The sequence below is a fragment of the Bos indicus genome, chromosome 6 (assembly GCF_029378745.1).
Source record: "Bos indicus isolate NIAB-ARS_2022 breed Sahiwal x Tharparkar chromosome 6, NIAB-ARS_B.indTharparkar_mat_pri_1.0, whole genome shotgun sequence".
NCBI classification, from domain to species: Eukaryota; Metazoa; Chordata; class Mammalia; order Artiodactyla; family Bovidae; genus Bos; species Bos indicus.
In genome coordinates this window covers 32,242,968-32,270,186 of record NC_091765.1, presented here as the reverse complement: position 1 = coordinate 32,270,186, position 27,219 = coordinate 32,242,968, and the positions used below count along the sequence as shown (strand labels likewise).

The 27,219-nt window shown below is 36.6% G+C and overlaps 1 protein-coding gene across 1 annotated transcript in view; it reads left to right on the top strand.

Annotated features, from left to right (window-relative positions):
- Nucleotides 1-27,219, top strand: part of GRID2 (glutamate ionotropic receptor delta type subunit 2) — a 1,601,543-nt gene that overhangs the window by 859,440 nt on the left and 714,884 nt on the right. The window contains exon 4 of the mRNA XM_019962451.2: nt 1,411-1,616. Within this exon, the coding sequence (XP_019818010.1) occupies nt 1,411-1,616 (206 nt within the window). The remainder of the gene's footprint in view (nt 1-1,410; nt 1,617-27,219) is intronic.

The following is a 27,219-nucleotide window of genomic DNA, read 5'->3' as shown; positions in this document are numbered from 1 at the left end:
TTGTTTTCTTATTCTGTTGGCTTATTGCTTTCACTTGCTAATGTATTGAAAAACATATGACCTTATTATTGCTCTTAAGAGATACATTTTACATGCATGCACAGTAAGGAGTTTTGAGATATTATAGCCCACTAATAATAAGCAACCTACAATCCCATTCACTTATCTTTCACTAGTTTCACTTTTCACATTTTATGTCATGGGCATATACAGAAAAATGTACAGTATTTTATAGTTAAAGCAAATGTACTATATTAAGATTATATTGTGCCAGGTACATCTTCCAATCATATTTATCAATGTATAGATCCCTTCTTCTACAAATAGTCAGTGTGGTACTAGCAAAAAATATTTGTGACATTTCAGGCACTTGTTGGTACTTAAATATACATCAAAATACAAATTTATAAATATTTTATTTAGATTCCATTTTACCATCCTTATTTAGGTGTAAAATGAACACAATGCTTTATTTGATAATCTTTCAGAAATTCTCTTATTTGGGGATGAGTGTGGAAGTATTTTGTTAAAAATTCATGTTTTACACACAAACTATATTCCATGTACTCTTAGGGGTAGGGGGGAAGAATCTCTACCAAGTTGGCAGGATTTGAGTAAGGGAGATAGTGAAGTGTAAAGTGCAAGGCGCTCAGTCTTGTCTGACTCTGCGACCCTATGGACAGTAGCCTGCCAGGCTCCTTTGCCCATGGGATTCTGCAGGCAAGAATATGGAGTGGGTTGCCATTTCCTTCTCCAGGGGAACTTCCCAACTCAGGGATCAAACCTCCGTCTCCTGCATTGCAGGCAGATTCTTTACTGTCTGAGCCACCAGGGAAGCCCAAGGAGGTAGTAGTATTCATAAAACAAGCAAAAGTTTAGCTGTTCTATTTCTGACCTGAGATCCTTTGAAGATAACCTCTCAAAACCCTCTTTCAATTAAGATTGAAAATGTCAAGTTTACTGATAGCATTGCCCATTTTAAGAAACAGTAGTAATCTTGATTCAGATTCATCAGCCATTAATAATATTCATGTTTTGCCTGAGGTTAGTATCACTCTTTTAATATGGAGGAAAAATAAAGAACGTAATTTCTTATCTCACATTTGCTTTAGGGAAGTAAGGATCTTCCCCAACCACCTCCCTTTATGTTGCTCTAACATTTTCCAGAGGTGAGATCATTTAGAAAGTTCAGTGGAGTGAAATTAATTTTTAAAATAACATTACATTTTTCATCTAAACACATTAAATTCTATTCAACCTTAACCGTATCTGAGAGTTCCATCAGCTACTCCATTAGTAGTTTAAACAGCCTACAATATTGAACAATAAACTATATTGATATAAGTGAAATAGCTTTTATCTCCCTTCCATGCTTTAATTCACACGTTGATGGGCTTTTGATGTTCCTAGATATCCGTGGAATCCAGGAGTTTCTGGACAAAGTGTCTCAGCAGGGGATGGATGTTGCACTTCAGAAGGTGGAAAACAACATCAATAAGATGATCACCACGCTGTTTGACACCATGAGAATAGAGGAATTGAATCGCTATCGAGACACTCTTAGGCGAGCGATCCTTGTTATGAATCCTGCCACAGCCAAATCCTTCATAACTGAGGTAAGTAAAAATTGTCATGGACTGGGAATAGGGTGTAAAAATTAAATGTTTCAGAATAGATCCCACAGAGGAGATGAAAATTAAGAGCAGTGTGAGGGAATTAACTACACCACTCTCATTAGCACTAATTGAGGTAGCACAGTGAATTCCTTGTTCATCACATTTACCCCGTACTGTCCAGTTAATTGCTAAGAATGCTTTGTATTTATATGTATTTAGGCACCTATCCAGGATGACTTTAAGAATTCTTACGGGGATTTAGAAGTGCTGCTCACCTGAATGGATTTCACAAATTGTCTAATATTGATACTTAAATTTTTTATGCAAGTTAAAATTTTACTTCTGAGAAAAGATTTACTTGAGTTAAAGCCATTCTTGCCTAAACATGATTCCTACTATGAAAACATACAGCAGGTTCTTCTCCTCTATATTCAGAACTCTGTAGCAAGACAAATAATTGAAACTGTCTGAAACTCTGCAAAGTGATGACCATTGAGCATTTTATGGTGCTGGATCATCAAAATTTGAATTGTATCTGTACCTTTGGCTAGAAGCTCTGAAACTTTGTAAAAATACAGTTGAGAATATTTGATCTCTATATTCTAAAATCTTTGATATTCCCTTAAAAACGATTATTGTCAAGTAATTTTTGTGATCACATTTTTAACTATATATAGTGCTGATATTAGTCATGATGTTACATACTTTCACATGGATTTTATTATTAGTTTTAAAATTTGGGGCGACTTTATTTCACTAATACAGTTTTCTTCACTTCTCCAATGTGTTTTCTTTAGCTCCCAAAGTACTGATGTAAAGCCTCCAAATTAAGAATGTGTTAGAAGTTCTTTGACACTCTATAATATAATTGGTATCAGAGAACTTGAAGCAGAATATAAATCACTAAGAAGAATAAAACTTGGGAAATATCTATAATACATTTTTTATTTTAATAGAAAACTTTGTTACTCAGTTTAAGATCAAATATAGAACTTTGACCTTTCTAGGTCTAGCAAGTAACTCGGAGAGTCTCACTGAAGCACTAAATGTTTCCCCAATAGAAAGAGTATTTCCATTTTACAAGAGTTTGTTCTTTCCTTCAAGAAACACAAAATCTGCTAGAAGGCTGAGGGCAAATATATAAGGGCATATAATATAAATTGGAATCTTAAAATTATAATAAATAAGGTTGAAGTATCTATGGTCACTTTTGGTTGGGAAGATCAGAGAAGGCTTCATTGAGAGGGCATGTTTGAACCAGACTCAGTGGCATAAGTACTAATTCACAAAAGAGAAATTGTAGCCAATACACAGGTACAAGACCATGTCAGTCACATTCTGGTGGAGTGATGCCCACAAATTACTTAATAGTTTTGAGCTCCCATTTTGTCATCAGTAAAATGGGAATATTATTGATTTCAACTTATTATATTTGTAATGTAGATTAATGAGATATAATAAGCCTTAAAGGAGTGATTGGACAGCTGGCACCTAGCAGATGCTTAAGAAATGGTAACTTCTAGATCATATTTTGATAGGTGTACATATGTATCTAGTAGTATGTAGTACCTACCTGACACTTAGCAGGTGCTTTGGCCCCCTGTTCTTAACTCTGAAGTTTGACACTTGTAATAATCTGCTGCTTCCATCTTTTTTCTCAAATACATAAATCTATGTTTGTGATTTTCCTGAGAGATATATCTCCCTTCCTCTACCCAAACACCATTTTTCCCCACTCATTTTGTCCTTTACAACTGATTTTATGTATAGTCTCTGTATATCTATAATCTCTAAACTATGGGCTGGGTTTAAGGTCTCAAGCCTTTATACTCTTCTCTGATCTATGTAGTGGTCCCTGCTTCTCCATTAGCTGTTCTCAAACACTTTGTACCTTGATTCTGCTCTCTCATGAGTTCCAGAAACATTTCCCACTTAGAGAATAGACTGACCCCTTAAGTCCTAGACACAGCTCATTCAAAAGGCAAGTAGCACCGAATTTAAAAGTCAAGTAGCATCAGAGGTCTGGAGACGCACAGAATGGTTACTGACTTAGAGGATTACTTATTTAGTGGAGGAGGCAAGCATGTAACTAAATAATAAAATGTGAAAGAAAAATACTATTATAGTGATGGGTAAGTATTGCTCTGGAATTCGATAGGAGAACTCACTAAGTCTGCAGGGAGTTTAGCTGGGGTCAGGAGATGTTTCACAGAGAATTTGCTTTACCAGAGTGGTGCGAAATGAATAAGAATGTATTAGGCAGACAGTGATAGGCAAATGAAACTTCATTCTGTGTGTTTGTGTATTTGTGTGTGTGTGCACAGTCGTGTGTGTGAGAGAGAAAGAGGTGGGCGGGGAGATGGACAGAATTTTAAAAAGGACATACAGTTGAGGGTTTTATAATGAAAAGCAAGAATCCTTTGGTCTACGTATTTCTCCATCCAGTTATACTTTTCAGAAATAATTACTTTTTTTAGACAAAACAATAATTCGTTCAGGTTTTTCTGTAAGATCTTTACAAAAAATATAGCATCTTTAAATAGAAACATGTGCGTGTGAGTGCTCAGTCACTTCAGTCTGTCCAACCCTCTGTGACCCTACAGATTGTAGCCTGCCAGAATCCTCTGTCCATGGAATTCTCCAGGCAAGAATAATAGAGTGGATTGCCATGCTCTCCTCGAGGGGACCCTCCCCACTCAGGGATCAAACTGGGTCTCCTGCATTCCAGGCAGATTCTTTACCACTGAGGCAGTGGGAAAGCCCCAACTAAAAGCATTTATAAAACCAAAAAGGTTTGCAAAACCCAAATCCTGCATATCATCTAGTAGCAATGGGTCAATATTTACTAATTCAGTGTTCACAGAAATTTATAAAACATAACCTACTCCCATACTTCTCAGTTCCCCACTTCACTTCTGCCTGCCAATTGGCTTGGCATTTCCAGGCATCAGAATTGCTAGGACTTGGCAGGATAGACGTCTGTTCAGTTGCTGCCCCTATGATGATATCAAATCCTGGCTTCTCCCACCATGCTTCAGCAGATGTCACTACTTCGTCTGCTTTTCTTTTTTTAGTTGTTGTTGTTCAGTAGTTAAGTCATGTCCAACTCTTTGCAACCGTATGAACTACAATCTGCCACCCTTCCCTGTCCTTCAGTATCTCCAGGAGTTTGCTCAAACTCATGTCCATTGATTCAGTGATGCCATCCAACAATTTCATCCTCTGTTGCCCTCTTATCCTTTTACCCTCCATCTTTTTCAGCATCAGGGTCTTTTCCAGTGAATCCGCTCTTCACATCAGGTGGCCGAAGTATTGGAGCTTCAGCTTCACCATATGTCCTACCAATGAGTATTCTGTGTTGATTTCCTTTAGGATTGACTAGTTTAATCTCCTTGCTGTCTAAGGGACTCACAAGAGTCTTCACCAGCACCACAATTTGAAAGCATCAATTCTTCAGTGCTAAGCCTTCTTTATCGTCCAACACTCACATCCATACGTGACTACTGGAAAACCATAGCTTTGACTATATGAACCTTTGCCAGTGAAGTAATGTCTCTGTTTTTTAATACACTGTTTAGGTTGTCATAGCTTTTCTTCCAAGGAGCAAGCGTTTTTAGTTTCATGGCTGCAGTCACTGTCCACAGTGATTTTGGAGCCCCCCAAAATAAAGTCTGTCACTGTTTCCATTGTTTCCCCATCTATTTGCTGTGAAGTAATGGGACCAGACGCCATGATCTTAGTTTTTTGAATGTTGAGTTTTAAATCAACTTTTTCACTCTTTCTCTTTCACCCTCATCAAAAGGTTTTTTTATTTCCTCTTTGCTTTCTGCTATTTCAGTAATTTATTTTAAAAAACACTTTTCAGATGGTTTCTGTCCCTTTTTCTCATGGTTATTTGTTTATATATCTATTCAATCCCTTATATTTTATTGGGGTTTTGGAAGATATCCCAATTGACTTTCTTCAGTTATAAATTCCAGAATGTTCCTTCAGAGTTTTGAAGATTATCAGAAGATACTTTAAAGAGCTGTTGTTATAGTTGATAGCATTTCTTAAACGTTTTAGATCTATAAAGTACAACATGTAACATTTTGCCCAAATTCCAAATTTACAGTTGAGAAAATTAAAGACCTCCTTATATGTAATCTGTTCTATTCTCCAACTTTCTCCAGCCATGTTCAACATCTTTGCAAATAGTGCTGATATTGGATGCTAGGAGACTTGCAGAGCTGGAAACTGGTAAAGTAACTTGTCAGCAGGTCAAAGGGGTACATGACTCTCAGGTCCTATGAGATATAGAAATGACTTACAATGGATTACATGATGGAGAGAAAGGCAAATGAAGCTATAAAGGAACTGGTGCATTGGAATAATGGGAAAGAGAGAGGATCTAAATGTTATGATGAGGTCAAAGAAACAGGTTCAGTAAACACTGAAGAGAGGGAGAAGAGAAAGTAAGAAATTCTGGTCAAAGAGAGGGAATAGCAGAATTCCCAGCTTCCTATATTTTATAAGTTGGCATGGAAATTTGTTAAAATTATCAAGGAAAATATCAACTTAAAAGTCAAAAGAATAAGTTTTAAAAAAGAAATTGCTCACTTAGCATTGTCATTTAATTCCTACAGGAGAAAATGGGCATATCAATTCTGTTTGCATTTTTTTTTTTCTGTCCCTGGAGCAATTATATGGCTTTGAGTTAATTATGCTCCCTCTGAAGTCTTAGAAATTTAATATATTACATGTCTACAATTAGTGCTCCACCTCTCATTCAAGATTTCAAAGCTTGAATAAAAATACTGCAGTTATGTGCTGCTGAGTAAATCAACCTGCTGTGATATTGATGGAAAATTGTTATCACAATGTTCCTGTAACTGTCCTTGAAATGAATATGGGGAAACAAGAGTGCTCACATGGTTTGATTTAAATATAGATTAGGATGATATTTTGAAACAACAGTATTTTTTATATAGGAAAAATGTTACTATGGATGTTATGTAATTTAAACCTTTTCCAGAAAAGGATACATATATCAGAACTTTTGGATCTTAACTTTTAGTTTTCAGGTTTGAGAAGAAAATTCAATTCTTTGAAAATGAGAAGTTCTGTTACTTAAATGGTAATGAATATCATTGTCTATTTGCATTTTTTCCCCAAATTTTCAGAAGAGCCCCAGTTACATAAAATCTGTTTATTCTGCAATAATAAAAGGGAATTATCTTTTACTCCTTAATCACACTTTATGAAATAGTTTTCATTCTGTTGTATTATATCCCAGATAACTTTGATCATGTCAAACAACAAAAAAGCAAAGTTACTTTTTCAAATATATAAGCAGCTTGCCAGAAATAAGCCTTTATGATGGTTTAGAAAACAAGTTGTCTTAGGAATATTGAAAGGTTCCTAGTTACCAAAGGAGTACCCTGAATATTCAAATTGCTATGATAGTTATCTAGTAGCTAGTCAAACAACCCAATTTTTACCAAGAAAAAGAAATTATTTGGAGGTATTATGCAATGTCCATTTTTTTAAGACAAGGCTAATGTAATTATATTAGACAAAGAAACGACTATAATTTTTCCCCAAATATTTTCCTTACATGAAAGTCTCTATAATAATACAGTGTTCATAGATGATTGATATGCATTTTTGAAGTACACTTTTTATTTAACTTTAATGTACATAATTATAGTACATATAACTATGAAATACAACTTAACAAATATCCATGCATCCAGCACCCAAATCAAGAAATAACAAAACTAGCATTCCCAGAGTCCCCTCCTGGGCACCACTCGGTTATAACCTTTTGAAAGTATAACCATTATATTGACTTAAAACACAATAAACTAGTTATGATTTATATTAAACTGTATATGCATAGAAATATACTATGTATGTCTTTTGTCTGTTTTCTTTTGCTCAACATTATGTTTATAAGGTTAATCCATGTTGAAATAGGTAGGAAAACTTTATTCATTTTATTGCTCTGAAGTATTTCATTATATGAATATGCCACAGTCTATTTAACTTTTACTGATGATTTTTTTTTCAAGTTTTGCTCATTACAATTAGTCAATCTATTCATGTTTTCTTTATTTGTGTGTATTTTTGTTGGGAATGAAATCTCTAGCTCAAGAAGTATGCATAAATTATGTCACTTATTAATGCTAGCTGATACAGCCAGTTTTCCAAACATTTACACCAATTTGGACTTCTACTGGGAGCAGACAGAAGTATTTTAATTTTCTGCTTCCTCACCAACACTTGTTATTTTCCTTTTCTTCATTTTATTTATAGTGGTGGATATGTACTAGATTCATCTTTTATTTTTAATTTGCCTTTTCCTGATGGATGAATCATTATGTATTTATTGACTTTTTAATATTTTGTTTTATGAACTGCTTATTCAAGTCATTTTATTTTCCACCCATGATTATTAGGATCTTTATATATATTAGGGATAAAAGTCCATTGCCAAATATATTTTAAATCCTTTCTCCTATCAACTGTCTTTCCATTCTATATATGGTAAATTTTGATGAATAAAACATCTTATTTCTAATGCAGTCCCTTATTAATTTGCTTTCTTTATAGTTAGTGCTTTTTGTCTTTTTTTTTTAAAGAAAGCTTTCTATTCCAAGATCATGAAGACATATTCTCATTTTTTTTTCTAGAAATTTTGTTTTATCATTTACATTCACATCTGAAGTTAATTTCAAATTGTTTTTCATGGTAGGTGGTGGAGAAACACTTATTTTTCATATGTTGTATGTTATTCATTTCAACACAGGATCAATGTACCTGAATGGAAAATAATGTTAGAGTGAATAAAAAGGGAAGTTAATTAGTGTATTTGAAGTATAGGGCCATTATTCCTATACCACATCTTGTGTCTATCTTTTTTTCTCTCTTAACATGAAGCATATGACTTACGTAGATAATGAAAGGCTATATTGATGATTTTATTGCAATAAATATCTTTATGATTCTATAATAACAAAAGTTAATGGTGCTGGTTTCTATAATAAAAGTTGTAACTCTTTTCATGGGCTCAGTAGGCGTGCATCAAGTAGCAGCTAATGGCCAGTCACTCAAAAATACAACTGCTCTATCTGGATATGATTTTTACAATGGCATAGAATTCTAAGAGAAGAAAAATATTTAACTGGCATAAAAAAAAATTCACCAAACCATCCAACAAAAACTGCTTCATTCCTTAGTCTTTTATTATAGTTATCAATTATTATTAAATTGTTCTCAAATCCGAGTTTTTACTTTAGCTCAGTATTATGTTGAACTGAAAGGCAGTTCTGTTACTAGCCAACCCACAGCTTTGGACTTTCTCAAATGAGAAAATATCAAATTGATTTTACTTCCACTTGACCAAAATCATGCATGACAGATCTTACTTGTGTTAACGAGGCCTGAAACTTCTTTAGTATTTGCTTTTCTGGTTGGAGTTCTATTTAACTCTCAGAAGTTCTCTCTGAAGATGGGAATTAGGTTCCAATGAGTCCAAATTTCCAAATAAGATGGATCCAATTCACCTCTTTCCTGTGACCACTGACTTGGGTATTGATCTTGATAGACAGTTTGCTACCGATTCCTCCTAATAATCTGAAGGTCGTTTAACAATGTTGGCAAAATCTAATTTGCTAGTTTTTATTTTTTAATTTTTTTTAAATTTTATTTTATTTTTAAACTTTACATAATTGTATTAGTTTTGCCAAATATCAAAATGAATCCACCACAGGTATACATGTGTTACCCATCCTGAACCCTCCTCCCTCCTCCCTCCCCATACCATCCCTCTGGGTCGTCCCAGTGCACTAGCCCCAAGCATCCAGTATCGTGCATCGAACCTGGACTGGCATCTCGTTTCATACATGATATTATACATGTTTCAATGCTATTCTCCCAAATCTTCCCACCCTCTCCCTCTCCCTTAGAGTCCATAAGACTGTTCTATACATCAGTGTCTCTTTTGCTGTCTCGTACACAGGGTTATTGTTACCATCTTTCTAAATTCCATATATATGCGTTAGTATACTGTATTGGTGTTTTTCCTTCTGGCTTACTTCACTCTGTATAATAGGCTCCAGTTTCATCCACCTCATTAGAACTGATTCAAATGTATTCTTTTTAATGGCTGAGTAATACTCCATTGTGTATATGTACCACTGCTTTCTTATCCATTCATCTGCTGATGGACATCTAGATTGCTTCCATGTACTGGCTATTATAAACAGTGCTGCGATGAACATTGGGGTACACGTGTCTCTTTCCCTTCTGGTTTCCTCAGTGTGTATGCGCAGCAGTGGGATGTTTTTATTTTCTATAACTTTCTGATGAGTTCAACATTTCCATTCTATTCTTTTTATTTAAATGAAGTTAAAGAAATAAAATACCTGAACATAAATGAAAGCTGTACTTATTTGAAATATGAAATCACAATTGCTTCAGCTTTTAAGACAAAGGAATTCAAATCCTTCTCTAATTCAGTATTCATTTATTCATTCATTCAGACAATATGTTGAAAGCTTTTCTGTGTAAAATAATGTGGAAAGCACTGCTAGGAATACAATCATTAAAGATATATGGGTCTAGCCTCCAAGGAACAGACAAATTGATAAGGAAATGTTGTAAACATAGAACATGCAAAATAGTAAAACCACAAGAAAAGAAACAATTAAGTTACTCTTCTCAACCCCCAGAGGGAGTTGAAAATAAAGATAACAAAATTGCTATCTAAAAATGTAATCAAAGTTTGTAGATGGGCTTCCCTGGTAACTCAGACTGTAAAGAATCTGCCTGCAATGCAATAGACTTGGGTTCTATTCCTGGGTTGGGAAGATGCCCTGGAGGAGCACGTGGAAAGCCACTCTAGTATTCTTGCCTGGAGAATCCCCATGGACAGAGGAGCCTGGGGGAGGGACTACAGTCCATGGGGTCACAAAGAGTTGGACATGACTGAGCAACTATGCACAAAGTTTGCAGATAATATGTAAAATTACACAGGCCTAGAAAAATTTTTTTTCTTTTGTTATGGGGTAACTAAGACACATTCTCTACTTTAAGAAATTCTTACTGTAACTTATTATAGTCTTATCAAAGCAAGTTTGAAATGTGAATGGATCCAAGAATGATTAAATTTATATTGAGTTTTTGCTCCATGAAGTAATGTGGACAAATTAAAACAAAGAGAGTAGGTAAAATAGACATAATGATAAATTTGAGGATCAGAACTTGCCACTGTTTGTCTGTAACTGCTTAGAAAAGAAGATATCAGACCTAGAAGGCAAGGTCTTGCCAACACACAAAGGTTTCTCTGTCGATGCCAGGCACAATTTCTTAGGCCTTAACCATGGTCTGAGTGAAATAATTTCAAAATTATGTACCTCTTGTTTCTGTTTCCATTCTCAACATTACACTTTGAAGCTGGAATAATGGGGAGCCCCTGAATTTAAGCAATAGAAAGATATATTTGCTGCAAATAAATACATTAGCAATTTAATTAATATGCCAGTTTCTAGTAAATTCACTTAGTATATAAATGAAAAATACATGATATAAGTACCATTATTTTCCATTTCCAGACCAAAATGTAGGTTATTGTATTCTGCCCTGCTGTTCTAAGCAGCCATAGCAAATGAATCTTAGTTAGCACTGGAGTCTAAATCTATTTGCCAGCCTGGGTTAGTGTGAATCAATCTCCCAGAATTTAATCAATTCTTTAAATGCTTACTGACAAAAATCAATGCTTTAGATTTGGAGAGGATCAGATTTTAAGGTGTAGCCACCATGAAGCTTTGTTAAAAAGTAAGCAGATGGCCCTAAACTACTATTCTATTCAGAATTTTTCTCACTGTAATACAGATACATAGAAAGTAAATAAACTGTTTAGGTTGAGAAAATTAAAAAGATTCATTTGAGTTTTAGAGCAAGCTCTATTTTTAATAGAATACAAAAAACTGTAGCATAAGAGGATTCAAATATTAAAGCTATATGTGTCTGTCCAACACTAAAATTATGTGAACATATGGGTCCACTAATTTCAAACATGAATTATTTAAATACATATATTACTTGATGAGGCAACATGTAAGTCAATTCTTGGAACTCATATTTCTTACTTGGATTTAAGGCAATTTTGTAGAAAGGCATGCTTGTATGAATGAAGAACAGCATACATAAAGATACTGAGAAGGAAAATTGCAGGAAGCTGGGTGGGTCAGGGGACACATGCTAAGGGAAGTAGAATTTTAGGATGTAAAACTTTAGTTGTATCAGACTGGTAGGTGAAAAACTTTGAATGTCAAACCTAAAGAAGGAGACTGGCTACAAAGGCATCATGAACATGAAGTTTGAATTCAGTTTTCGCTCCACTATTAAATAGCTGTGTAGCTCTGACCAAGTCACTTAAAATCATTTAGCTTTGTTTTCCTCACCTATAAAATAGAGTAATTCCTGGATCTCAGTTATTGTCAAGGCTATATTTGGTAATGAAAATAGAATGTGTAGAATAGTGTTCATACTAGTAAAAATTTAACAAGTTTTAGGTGTACAGTCCTCTAGAACTATAGAGTAGAGTAAATAAGAAAATGCAATTGGTGTTAGTAGACTTGGAAATCGATTAGATATGTGAAATGAGGTTGAGACATAGGAAAAAGATGGATCCTATGTTTCAAGTCTGAGTTTCAATGATGTTCATGTTATGAAATCAGAAGTATAAGAAAATGAACAGATTTTTGAGATAATTAAATAAAATTTCAGTCATAAGTTTGATGTTGTTCTGGAATATCTAGATTGAGACATGCATGTGACTGGTGAAAATAAAAGAATGGAACCCAACAGTCTGAAGGAAAACCTGTTGTATTTGTCAATGTGATGATCATTGGTGAACTTTGATAAAACATTTTTGTTAAAATTTTGTGAGGAAAAAATAAAGATTGTAAGGAAATAAAGTGTTGTTAGCAAATAAGCAGAATAAGGGGCATCTCATTCAAGTCTGGAAGCGAAAAGGAGGACCACATAGTGCTGTATCATGGGAAGAAACCTACTTTGAGAAAGGTGTTTTCTAAGTATGGAAGCTCATGTGGAAAGAGAAAAGATGATGCAATATGCAGAAAAAGAATCAATGTAGAATTATTAAAATGAAGTAGGATCAGTTTTATAAATATATTACATTTGGAAGAGAGGCAGTAAGGAAGGATAAAAATATAGAGAATTTTAAAGGTAACAGAAACACTCAATTACATATGGGTCAAATGCATTTATAGTGGAATCAGTAGATTCTAATTCATGTTTCTGTTAGTGCTTAGTAGACTGTATGTGCAGGTAGTAGGGAAAAATGAAGTAAAAGAAAAGGATAACTGACTCAGGTTGGGGACTAGCTGAAAAGCTACTAAAGTAGGAACAGGCTGTCTGCAGGGATCATAATACAGGTGACATAAGACATGTTGGGAAGGAACTGATTTCCAGTAAGAAACCAACCTCCTAATATTAGTTAACTAGCTTTATGAGAGAAACATATACTAAAATTTCCTTATAGTTTGTTTGAACTTACATAGTAAGTCTAGACTTTAGTTAAAAAAAAGTGTGTTAAGCAGATTAATACTTCAGAGATGAACAAAAGTGTTTTTACCTAGAAATATTTCAAAAATATCTCAGCTTTGGCACTACTGACAAATTGAACCAGATAATTCTGTTTTGGAACACTGTCCTGTGCAGTGTAATCTGTTCAGCAATATCCCTATTCAGTAGACACCAAACATGGCAGTCAAAAAAAGTGCCAGATAGTGCCAGATGTACCCATTGGCTGGAGATGGCATTCAGTTCAGTCATTCAGTCGTGTCTGACTCTTTGTGACCCCATAAACCGCAGCACGCCAGGTCTCCCTGTCCATCACCAACTCCCAGAGTCTACCCAAACCCATGTCCATTGAGTCGGTGATGCCATCCAACCATCTCATCCTCTGTTGTCCCCTTCTCCTCCTGCCCTCAATCTTTCCCAGCATCAGGGACTTATCCAGTGAGTCAGCTCTTTGTATCAGGTGGCCGAAGTATTGGAGTTTCAGCTTCAACATCAGTCTTTCCAGTGAACACCCAGGACTGATCTCCTTTAGGATGGACTGGTTGGATCTCCTTGTAGCCCAAGGGACTCTCAAGAGTCTTCTCCAACACTACAGTTCAAAAGCATCAATTCTTCTGCATTCAGCTTTCTTTATAGTCCAACTCACACATCCATACATGACCACTGGAAAAACCATAGCCTTGAATAGATGGACCTCTGATGACAAAGTAATTTCTCTGCTTTTTAATATGCTGTCTAGATTGGTCATAACTGTCCTTCCAAGGAGTAAGCATCTTTTAATTTCATGGCTGCAATCACCATCTGCAGTGATTTTGGAGCCCAAAAAAATAAAGTCTGACACTGTTTCCACTGTTTCCCCATCTATTTGCCATGAAGTGATGGGACCAGATGCCATGATCTTGGTTTTCTGAATGTTGAGCTTTAAGCCAACTTTTTCACTCTCCTCTTTCACTTTCATCAAGAGGCTTTTTAGTTCCTCTTCACTTTCTGCTATAAGGGTGGTGTTATCTGCATATCTGAGGTTATTGATATTTCTCCCTGCAATCTTGATTCCAGCTTGTGCTTCTTCCAGTCAAGCATTTCTCATGATGTATTCCACATGTAAGTTAAATAAGCAGGGTGACAATATACAGCCTTGACGTACTCCTTTTCCTATTTGGAACCAGTGTGTTGTTCCATGTCCAGTTCTAACTGTTGCTATTTGACCTGCATATAGGTTTCTCAAGAGGCTGGTCAGGTGGTCTGGTATTCCCATCTCTCAAAGAATTTTCCACAGTTTGTTGTGATCCACACAGTCAAAGGCTTTGGCATAGTCATTAAAGCAGAAATAGATGTTTTTCTGGAACTCTCTTTTTTTCCATGATCCAGTGGATGTTGGCAATTTGATCTCTGGTTCCTCTGCCTTTTCTAAAACCAGCTTGAACATCTGGAAGTTCATGGTTCACGTATTGCTGAAGCCTGGCTTGGAGAATTTTGAGCATTAATTTTCTAGTGTGTGAGATGAGTGTGGTAGTTTGAGCATTCTTTGGCATTGCCTTTCTTTGGGATTGGAATGAAAACTGACCTTTTCCAGTCCTGTGGCCACTGCTGAGTTTTCCAAATTTCCTGGCATAATGAGTGGAGCACTTTCACACATCATCTTCCAGGATTTGAAATAGCTCAACTTGGATTCCATCAACTCCACTAGCTTTGTTCGTAGTGATACTTTCTAAGGCCCACTTGACTTCACATTCCAGGATGTCTGGCTTTAGGTGAGTGATCACACCATCGTGATTATCTTGGTCATGAAGATCTTTTTTGTACAGTTCTTCTGTGTGTTCTTGCCTCCTCTTCTTAATATCTTCTGCTTCTGTTAGGTCCATACCATTTCTGTCCTGTATCAAGCCCATCTTTGCATGAAATGTTCCCTTGGTATCTCTAATTTTCTTGAAGAGATCTCTAGTCTTTCCCAGTCTGTTTTTTTCCCTCTATTTCTTTGCATTGATTGCTGAGGAAGGCTTTCTTCATTTTACAAAAAAGGAAAATGAGCTACAAGGATATTGTGAAAGTAGCCCAGGTCACACAGCAAGAAAGAGCAAAGCCAAGTCTAGACCATTCTTAAGGGGTGTACTATGTTGTATTACCTCTCCAGGTACACAATACATGTGAAAAAAATCATCCTGGCTTTTTCTTTATGACACAGAAATAGTTGGTAAGCCTCTGTGTGTGTGTATGTGTGTGTTTATTTGTAAGTTGTGTCCAACTCTTTTGCAGCCCCTTGTACTGTAGCCAGCCAGACTCTTCTGTCCTTGGGATTTCCCAGGCAAGAATACTGACGTGGGTCCCATATCCTTCTCCAGGAGAATCTTCCCAGCCCAGAGATAAAACCTGCATCTCCTGCATTGGCAGACAAATTCTTTACTTCTGAACCACCAAGGAAGCCCAGTTGGTGTGCATAACTGCCGTTAAATGATTTTTAAAAAGAGTTTGCACTTGGGTGATCTAATGGAAAATTACTCAGTCAATGTGATTAGGTCATCTGTGTTTGTAATTGGTGTTTACCAAGTTTAGACTCCTATCCAGCCATAGAGATGTATCTTCCTTGCTTATTACATCTCCCGAGAATGACTCCTAGGTCTTTGAGAAAGACATTGTTAGTATTGTAAAACTAGCAAGAGGTTAGAAGAAGATTTGTATCTTAAAGGAAAAGAGAAAGAATGCATGATTGCAAATGTTCTAAAGTAAATATTCTAAGAAAAGGGATTTCAAAGGTCTAGATTCAGAAAGAAAACCGTCTATATCTTAGTGAAACTGAGGAGAATGTTAGATTGTCTTGGGTCAAACATAGAATATTTGGACTAAATAGATTCTGCTTAACTGTGTTTTCTTATGATTCGTATAATATATATTGAGTTATATTTATATATTTTAACAATCATTGAATGCATATTCAGCTATATAGTTTAAAGAAATATATTCTCATTGTCATGTGAAGGAATTTTTGGAATGAAAGGAATTGTTGGAGTTCCAGTGGCTCTCAAGATAGTATATAATTCTGATGTGACAAAACCATTAGATACTGAATGTGAACTTTCAGAACTAAAGAGTAATATTGATTTAATCTAAGAGGTTCAGGTAGTCAACCTCATATGGGACTTCAGGAGGAAACAGATGGCAATAATGACTACCCATTGCTAAATTTCCTCAAGCAGGGCTAAAAAAAGGGCAGGACCAGAAGGCTGGGAAACGTGGGGTCCAAAAGGCACATGAACCTGACTATGTTTCATAACAAGACATATTTGCCTTTGCTCAGAGTCCTGAAATAAATTTTCAGCATGATCCGAACACTTTCTTGCTGCCTCTGACCTGAGTTCACTATAGCTACAAACAAAAGCTTCACAAACTCTCAGTAGAAATGAAATCACAGTTTCAAGACATACAGATTTTGATGAGTAATGCATATGCTTTACATCTTTATGATTGTTTTCAGAATTGTAAACCATAGAGTATTCCTAACTTATCCCGACCCTATCCTATCAAGTTTGCTCTACTTCCAGAAAAATGGGTTTGAAAATAAACTATCCCGACCCTATCCTATCAAGTTTGCTCTACTTCCAGAAAAATGGGTTTGAAAATAAACTAAGACCATAAAATAAACCCATCATCCTAGCATTTTGGAAATGTATATACACATTTAAAAATAAGCTTAAATTTTTGCATACTGCATCAAATTCCAGGGCTACTGATTCCTTGAAGTCAGATTCATTTGACTCCCTGAAAATGAATTGGTTTTCATGAAGCTATTTAAATTTATTGAGTTACTATTATCGTCCTAAACCCAAATAAAATTTGAGAAGTATTGGGCCTGGATATATCTCTGCAATTCTCAATAATATTTGCATCTGTAAGTGTCAGATCCCCCTTCTGTAGGGGATCTTCGCAAATCAGGGATGGAACCTGCATCTCCCGCATTGGCAGTTGTATTCTTTACCACCAAGCCACCTGAGAAGCCCCAATTAATCCATACCTAATTGTATTTCAAACTGTAACATGTTTCTTTACCCAGCAGCTGGAGGCACATTAGCTGTTGAAAAAGTTATTTTCTCTTAATCTTACCAACTAAACTATTGAAACTCTGGTGTTCTCTGAACTGATAGTGCAGGACCCTAAGGGTCTCTCAAAACCTACCATTTCTTTTCACTTTCCACAAGTTTCTGCTATTGAGGTGTTTACTTGATGACCCATTTGCTCCAAATGTAACTTTGAGACATGTTACTGAAGCTCAGCCTTTGTGCCCAGGTGCCAGATTAAATCTCAGAGACAGTTTTGGGTGAAATAGAACTAAAGCTATTTAGCTTTATTTCTTTGCCAGGCAAAGAAGGCCACAGTGGGCTAATGCCCTCAAGACCGTGTGTCCTGCTCATAAAGGGGTAGTGAGGAGTCTCAAAATGTTCAAGGAACAGGGCATGATCAGCTCCTGGACATTCTTCTGATTGGTTGGTGCTAACCCTTATGGCAGAAAGTGAAGAGGAACTAAAAACCCTCTTGACGAAAGTGAAAGTGGAGAGTGAAAAAGTTGGCTTAAAGCTCAACATTCAGAAAACGAAGATCATGGCATCCAGTCCCATCACTTCATGGGAAATAGATGGGGAAACAGTGGAAACAGTGTCAGACTTTATTTTTTTGGGCTCCAGAATCACTGCAGATGGTGACTGCAGCCATGAAATTAAAAGACGCTTACTCCTTGGAAGGAAAGTTATGACCAACCTAGATAGCATATTCAGAAGCAGAGACATTACTTCGCCAACAAAGGTCCATCTAGTCAAGGCTATGGTTTTTCCTGTGGTCATGTATGGATGTGAGAGTTGAACTGTGAAGAAAGCTGAGCGCCAAAGAATTGATGCTTTTGAACTGTGGTGTTGGAGAAGACTCTTGAGAGTCCCTTGGACTGCAAGGAGATCCAACCAGTCCATTCTAAAGGAGATCAGCCCTGGGATTTCTTTGGAAGGAATGATGCTAAAGCTGAAACTCCAGTACTTTGGCCAGCTCATGCGAAGAGTTGACTCATTGGAAAAGACTCTGATGCTGGGAGGGATTGGGGGCAGGAGGAGAAGGGGACGACAGAGGATGAGATGGCTGGATGGCATCACTGACTCAATGGACGTGAGTATGAGTGAACTCCGGGAGTTGGTGATGGACAGGGAGGCCTGGCATGCTCTGATTCATGGGGTCGCAAAGAGTCGGACACGACTGAGCCACTGATCTGATCTGATCTGACATAATTGGGAGTCAGCATCCTCAACCAGCTGGTTGAGTCTCCAGCTGGTCTAGGGTCTACACCCTTGTGGGCCACATACAGTTAACTTCTTCCACCTGGTTCAGGCTTAAGTGTCTGCAAAACAGCTCAAAGGACATGGCTCAGAACACTATCTGTAATCATTGAGGAAGAACTAAAGAGCCTTAACTTGGTTTAATGGCTAAATTATTGCTTTTTCTCAGTTGACTGTTTTCCTTTCTTTCTTCATTTCTTCACTTCTCTGATTAAATTTATTCTCATTCAATAAATCAAATTTACTATTATTATTAAATTTATTCTTATGAATGTTTTTCTACAGATAAAAGGCAGGCAGAGGATATGGATAGGAGTCTCTCCTGGGAAGGTCTCACAGGGTCCTGCTCGCTTACAGACTGATGCCACTACTAGGAAAATTTATGTATCACTCTCACATCAGGCTGTTGCCAACACCACTGTCCAGGGTCTCCAGGCCACAGCAAAATGTTTCCTCCAGTCCAACAGCAGGATCTCAAAACTAAATCTTACTCCCCTAAGAGCTGAGCTCTCAGTTGAGGTTAGACCATATTCCTTGAAGAATGAGCAGATCTAACGAAGTCATCTAGCAGTCAGTCTCCAAATGTCCAGGTGTCTTTCCTTTTAGTTAAGCAGTATCCCACCCTGCCAGCCTTTCAGACATAAAACAAACAACAGTTGAGATGGCTGAAGCTAAGCCATGATGGAGACCCCAGAACAAGACAATATTGCTCCTTAAAATGTGCGTATAGTTGGAACACAATAATCACTTCATATTTACTCTGAAAAAGCAGAATTCTGACAACAGGATAAGCAAAAAGTAAACATCAACAAAAGGTTGGCCTTTAAATTTCCCTACTGATTAACTTTGTTTTCCTAGCTTTGTTAAATGGTCACACATCTTTGTAAATTTTGGATCTTTTAAAATCTTTTATCAGCATTCTTATTATTATTCTTATCCTTTTGATTGTAAGCTTCATGGGGTTAAGATTCTCTGTTTGTTTAACTTTAAATCTCACATCATATGCTAATATATTGCATATAGATGCTCTAAGTGGTAAATTTTTGAGGTGAAATTTTATTTTGGCTTTGAGGGTTTTAGACATCTTACAACTGATTTAAATAAGAACTAAGCATATAAACCAGGATGAATCAAACATTTTCCTTCTTATCTACTGCATTCTTTCTCTTTGCAAATGTTTATGTATTTGCCTCATGTTAAATTCAATCTTAAAATCAGTACATTCTGCCTAACCAATAATTTCTTGAAACCTAACTGAAAGTAAATATTCTCCTCAGCAAATGACCCATCCCCTCCTTAGAGTGCCTACTTTTTATCGTTTCTCAGTGGATTGCTAGAATTTCCATGAAGAGATTAAATGAAAAAATAGTCAATATTCAGTTTAATCAACTTTATTTTTTTTAATTGGAAGAGATTAAAATAGCTGGTAAAACAAGAGCATATTTATGTATTTATTTCCAATATTATTGTTTTAATTATCCATACTGAGAATTAGCCTGGTTTAAAATTAGCAAGGATATAAGATTTCAGATATCCAGTTCTCATCTCTGAATAAGTAATCCTTGTTTAGTTCTCTAGGGGAGGGAAAAACTTTTCTTCCTCTACTCACCTGAGGCTTCAAGCATCAAACTGATAACAGAGATTAACAGCAAAAACATAACAAACAAGTTAAAGAAAACAAAAAACAGACTTAGTCACAAACTTCAAGGGAAGAAAAAAAGTATTCTCCTTCTATTCTTGCAGGTTCTCAGCTGGTTGGCTGGGACCCCTATAAAAAAAAAAAAAAGAAAAAAACACCTAGAAGTTTATTGAAATGTTTATGTGTACATCACATATATACATGGGGATAATTCAAGGATGAGTAACAAATAATTGCCTGGAACTTGTGCTTAAATAGTGTCCCTGGTGGCTCAGACGGTAAAGCGTCTGTCTACAATGCAGGAGACCCAGGTTTGATCCCTGGGTTGGAAAGATACCCTGGAGAAGGAAATGGTAATCCACTCCAGTACTATTGCCTGGAAAATCCCATGGACAGAGGAGCTTGGTAGGCTACAGTCCATGGAGTCGCAAAGAGTCGGACACGACTGAGCAACTTCATTTTGTGCTTAAATGCCATCTTCATCCAAAACAAAAGAAGGGTATGAGGAAGGCAAGTTATAAGAAGGTGGCCAGAAAAAGTACAGTAAACAAAGGTCAGGTTTGTTTTGCAAATTTAAATTGATACCTTCTCCAGTGATAAGAGGCTCTTGTGATTAAGAGTCATCCCACTCTTGATGATACAGAGATGTGACTCAAGGAGGATTTTAGGATTTATATGCCATCCAACCAAGGGTGGAGAAGAAGCTAGACACAGAAAAAAGGATTAGGGGCTGCTGGGAGGGGAGATAGCCAGTACGGGAAGATATGGTACAATATGGTACATAAAGAGTATTCAGTAAGGTTAGCTTTGCAGGTTCAAAGTCAGGGCCTTGTCCATCAATAAGAGTTGTAAAGGGTCATCTTCATATCAGAGAGAGAGAGTTGTTCAGTTGCTCAGTTGTGTCCAACTCTTTGCAACCCCATGGACTGCAGCACGTCAGGTCTCCCTGTCCTTCACCATCTCCCAGAGCTTGCTCAAACTCATGTCCATTGAGTCAGTGATGCCATCCAACCATTTCATCCTCTATCGTCCCCTTCTGCTGCCTTCAATCTTTCCCAGCATCAGGGTCTTTCCTAATGAGTCGGCTCTACACATCAGGTGGCCAAAGTATTGGAGCTTCAGCTTCAGCATCAGTCCTTCCAATAAATATTCAGTACTGATTCCCTTTAGGATAGACTGATTGGATCTCCTTGCAGTCCAAGGGACTCTCATGAGTCTTCTCCAACACCATAGTTCAAAAGGATCAATTCTTTGGTGTTCAGCTTTCTTTATGGTCCAACTCTCACATGCATTCATGACTACTGGAAATACCATAATTTTGACTGTAAGGACCTTTGTTGGCAAAGTAATGTCTCTGCTTTTTAATACACTGTTGACATCTTAACAAATAAAAATCTTCTTTTATAAGTGTGAGTTTCCTTTAAAAAATATATGCTTTGTTTTTAGAGTTTTTCCTACATCTGCTGTTTCTCAGTTGCTTTCAACTCAGAATAATCCTTATGCCAAAGTGGTGTATTTGGAGGTGGCATATTCTGTTCCTCTAGTTTTCTTTCCTCTGTGTGCAACTAGCATTTTAGAGCTGCTGTCTTGGAAGGTTAGCTGTTTGTTTGGACAGGGCTTCCCAGCATGGCGTTTCTCAGTATTGTTATATTCAGTATCTGATTCCAGGCGTCTGTTCTTTAATTATTTATGACCACCTCCTTCCAAACTGGACTGTGGGCACCAGAAAACTGACTGGAAACTGATGCCTTACAAAATGGTAAAATATAATTTAAAATCAAGACTAAAGAAAGAATAAATTAGAACAGAAGGTTAAATTTTAGAAGATAAATTACCATATCAAAATATAGATCAGGATGTTGCATAATTCCTCCCAGTAAAATGGTTAACTCCTTGAGGTCAGGGACTATTATACATTTCATGTTCGATCAGTATTTGGCTCAGCACCTACATGTAATTGATGCTCAATAAATACTGATGGTTCATTTTATTTCATTTATTTGTGAAAAAGCAAAGCAGAAAAAAAAATAGTACCTTACATATCATGAAAACAGTTTCTTTTTTATTGATGAGAGCCTGCTGGAATGAGAACCCTGACACAATTGTAAAGAGTTAGGGAACTGACCCGCTCTCAGATTGCTTCACTTCCTGGCCGATTTTAAACACATGGAGGAATAAACCACTGAAAAATCTTTGTGGTGTCTGCAGTTAAGCTTGAGTTTAGTCTCACAGCTCTCAGTGTGGACACTCATTTCCCAAAATTTAATGTGAATCCTTGAGGGGTGAAATTGGCTCAAATGATACTAACAGAGGAAAGGAACTTCAATTTAACATATATTCACTAATTATGTTATTATTATTCTTAATTGTTTCAAAACATAAAAGATGAAAAGCTAAAACATAATTTTAATTGGCAAAGGAATTTCATACTAGGAAGGCACCTCTTGATTAGCAGCTGTGTAGGCAGGGGGAGGGTTGGGGGTATGGAAATTTGGCTAAGAATTCACATGGAAAAGTGCTCAGTGTGCTTCAAAATAGCTCAATCAGTACTCAGTGTGCTGTGAAAGCGCTCAACTGGTGCTCAACTTCCCGCATATTTAAATAAGTTGAGAGCTGACTTTTAAAAAGTGCTCAATCGGGAGTGCTCAAGTTGTGGGGCCTATTAGTTGAATGCTAATTAACTTCTTTCCTATAGTTCACTTCTCTTAAGCAGAGGGACGCTTTTGCTGTTCATGTTTCCAGGTTGAACCTGGACTTTGCCGAATACATTGAGAGATCTGCATTTCTTGTGGAAGAGGCAAGCGTCCAGCCAACCATTCCCATGGCTTTCTTTGGCTCAGTTTCATTGTCTCTCTCTGCCTCTCTCATGTGTTCACATTACCCTCCTCACTATTTCTGGCTTTACTGTCTTGCTTTGAAGTTATTTTGAAAAGTCTAAATAGAAGAGCTTGCTGTTTTATTTGATCTGATATCTTTTTATTCCTGATGCATAGTTTGGTTTTTCCCAAGGGCTTTTCAATCATTTTGATATCATTTGCTCCTCAGAAATGGTTTTGAGCATTAAGTTGAAGAAATTGTGTAGTCCCATAACGTCCACTTTTAATTTGGTTTACTCATTAGTATATTATTTTTGAAGTAGGAAAGATGAGTCCCATATTAAATAAACAACTCCATTTCATAATTTGCTTAATATCAAACTTGAGCTATATATTTTTAAGAATCTATGCTGGGGGGAAAAAGATACTATATTTCACTATTGCTATAAATTTATATGAAGATTTAAGTGAAATTTTGTTTTCTGTGATGATTTCAAAATCTCATAGGATGACGCATTGATGTGTGAGTGCAGTTTTTAAAACACATTCAAATGATGTCATGTATTCCCTTTGCAAGTACTTCATTATGCATTTTTTTAATTTATTTTATTTTTAAACTTTACAAATTGTATTAGTTTTGCCAAATATCAAAATGAATCCACCACAGGTATACATGTGTTACCCATCCTGAACCCTCCTCCCTCCTCCCTCCCCATACCCTCCCTCTGGGTCGTCCCAGTGCACTAGCCCCAAGCATCCAGTATCGTGCATTGAACCTGGACTGGCATCTCGTTTCATACATGATATTATACATGTTTCAGTGCCATTCTCCCAAATCTTCCTACCCTCTCCCTCTGCAACAGAGTCCATAAGACTGTTCCATACATCAGGGTCTCTTTTGCTGTCTCATATACAGGGTTATTGTTAGCATCTTTCTAAATTCCATATATATGTGTTAGTATACTGTATTGGTGTTTTTCTTTCTGGCTTACTTCACTCTGTATAATAGGCTCCAGTTTCATCCACCTCATTAGAACTGATTCAAATGTATTCTTTTTAATGGCTGAGTAATACTCCATTGTGTATATGTACCACTGCTTTCTTATCCATTCATCTGCTGATGGACATCTAGATTGCTTCCATGTCCTGGCTATTATAAACAGTGCTGCGATGAACACTGGGGTACATGTGTCTCTTTCAATTCTGGTTTCCTCAGTGTGTATGCCCAGCAGTGGGATTGCTGGGTCATAAGGCAGTTCTATTTCCAGCTTTTTAAGGAATCTCCACACTGTTCTCCATAGTGGCTGTACTAGTTTGCATTCCCACCAACAGTGTAAGAGGGTTCCCTTTTCTCCACACCCTCTCCAGCATTTATTGCTTGTAGACTTTTGGATCACAGCCATTCTGACTGGTGTGAAATGGTACTTCATAGTGGTTTTTATTTGCATTTCTTTGATAATGAGTGATGTTGAGCATCTTTTCATGTGTTTGTTAGCCATCTGTATGTCTTCTTTGGAGAAATGTCTATTTAGTTCTTTGGCCCATTTTTTGACTGGGTCATTTATTTTTCTGGAGTGAACTGTAGGAGTTGCTTGTATATTTTTGAGATTAGTTGTTTGTCAGTTGCTTCATTTGCTATTATTTTCTCCCATTCTGAAGGCTGCCTTTTCACCTTGCTAATAGTTTCCTTTGATGTGCAGAAGCTTTTAAGTTTAATTAGGTCCCATTTGTTTATTTTTGCTTTTATTTCCAATATTCTGGGAGGTGGGTCATAGAGGATCCTGCTGTGATGTATGTCGGAGAGTGTTTTGCCTATGTTCTCCTCAAGGAGTTTTATAGTTTCTGGTCTTACATTTAGATCTTTAATCCATTTTGAGTTTATTTTTGTGTATGGTGTTAGAAAGTGTTCTAGTTTCATTCTTTTACACATGGTTGACCAGATTTCCCAGCACCACTTGTTAAAGAGATTGTCTTTAATCTATTGTATATTCTTGCCTCCTTTGTCAAAGATAAGGTGTCCATATGTGCGTAGGTTTATTTCTGGGCTTTCTATTTTGTTCCATTGATCTATATTTCTGTCTTTGTGCCAGTACCATACTGTCTTGATAACTGTGGCTTTGTAGTAGAGCCTGAAGTCAGGTAGGTTGATTCCTCCAGTTCCATTCTTCTTTCTCAAGATAGCTTTGGCTATTCGAGGTTTTTTGTATTTCCATACAAATTGTGAAATTATTTGTTCTAGCTCTGTGAATAATACCGTTGGTAGCTTGATAGGGATTGCATTTAATTTATACATTGCTTTGGGTAGTATACTCATTTTCACTATATTGATTCTTCCAATCCATGAACATGGTATATTTCTCCATCTATTAGTGTCCTCTTTGATTTCTTTCACCAGTGTTTTATAGTTTTCTATATGTAGGTCTTTAGTTTCTTTAGGTAGATATATTCCTAAGTATTTTATTCTTTCCATTGCAATGGTGAATGGAATTGTTTCCTTAATTTCTCTTTCTGTTTTCTCATTATTAGTGTATAGGAATGCAAGGGATTTCTGTGTGTTGATTTTATATCCTGCAACTTTACTATAATCATTGATTAGTTCTAGTAATTTTCTGGTGGAGTCTTTAGGGTTTTCTATGTAGAGGATTATGTCATCTGCAAATAGTGAGAGTTTTACTTCTTCTTTTCCAATTTGGATTCCTTTTATTTCTTTTTCTGCTCTGATTGCTGTGGCCAAAACTTCCAAAACTATGTTGAATAGTAATGGTGAAAGTGGGCACCCTTGTCTTGTTCCTGACTTTAGGGGGAATGCTTTCAATTTTTCACCATTGAGGATAATATTTGCTGTGGGTTTGTCATATATAGCTTTTATTATGTTGAGGTATGTTCCTTCTATTCCTGTTTTCTGGAGTATATATATTTATGTGGTAACTGTTACCAAACCCAAACTGTGTTCACTTTCCCATAGGCAGTAAAAAACCAATCCACTGACACTTTAAGGTGAGTAAAATAACTTTTGCTGCTGCTGCTGCTAAGTTGCTTTAGTCGTGTCCAACTCTGTGTGACCCCATAGACGGCAGCCCTGCCGGCAGAGACAGGCTCCCCTGACTCTGGGATTCTCCAGGCAAGAACACTGAAGTGGGTTGCCATTTCCTTCTCCAGTGCATGAAAGTGAAAAGTGAAAGTGAAGTCGCTCCGTCATGTCCAACCCTCAGCGACCCCATGGACTACAGCCTTCCAGGCTCCTCCATCCATGGGATTTTCCAGGCAAGAGTACTGGAGTGGGGTGCCATTGCCTTCTCCTATTAAAAAAATAACTTTTAATTAGCATCTAATGCAGGGTTAATACATTAGCCTCCTAACTCATCTCCCAGCCAACCTCGCCACAAGGCAAAAAGTGCCTTCCCATCTATAAATGTCATTGGAAAGGTCATGGGTTTTTGTGGAGATATCAGGACTTCTTAGGCTGCAACCATTGAAAATGTGGGTCATCTGACTCCAAGGTTCTCCAAGCAACCTTCCACTTTAACTGGCCTCAGTATTGGGCTACTTGGAGAAAGTAGCTTGGAAAAAGACTCAGTTGGTCAAGTGAATACATTGTTAGAAAATGTTATTCAATATAAATTTTATGTCAATCATAACTCAATTAAAAAAGAAAGAAAATATGTTAGCTACTCATATTCCCATATGTATGAAAAGGATATGAATCTCACTGGAAATTAATATATTTGCATCAGGACTTTCTATCCAAGTCAGAATTTTGCTAATGTGATTCTGCATGAGTGATCGGATAGTACCCAGTGTTCTCATAATAACCACTTCCTGAGTTTGCAGTGCTAATGGTCTGACCTTGGATGGTGATGAATTCACTAAGGTAATGACTATCACACCTTGAAGCCACTTGAGAAACTTGCTGGATGTCAAAATCACATTTACAGTTTTTCTCTTTGAATTTCTATTGAATGTATGTGATGTTTTCACAGTAATGCCATGCTCAATTTTGTGAGCATAATGAACATTATTGTTTTAAATCGTTATTACCCTGGTATTCAAAACTATAAAACTAAAGCAATACAATGAAAATTAACTATTGATATTTTTAGTAACCTGGGGTTGCTTTTAATGATAATAGCCAATTAGGATTATCTCCTTTATAAAACAAAATGAAGGAATTTGGGTAACAGAGCTTTCTTCACAAATTCTGCCCAGTGGCTATAAGAGGCAGCACCGTGTTATTGCTTTGCTCTAAA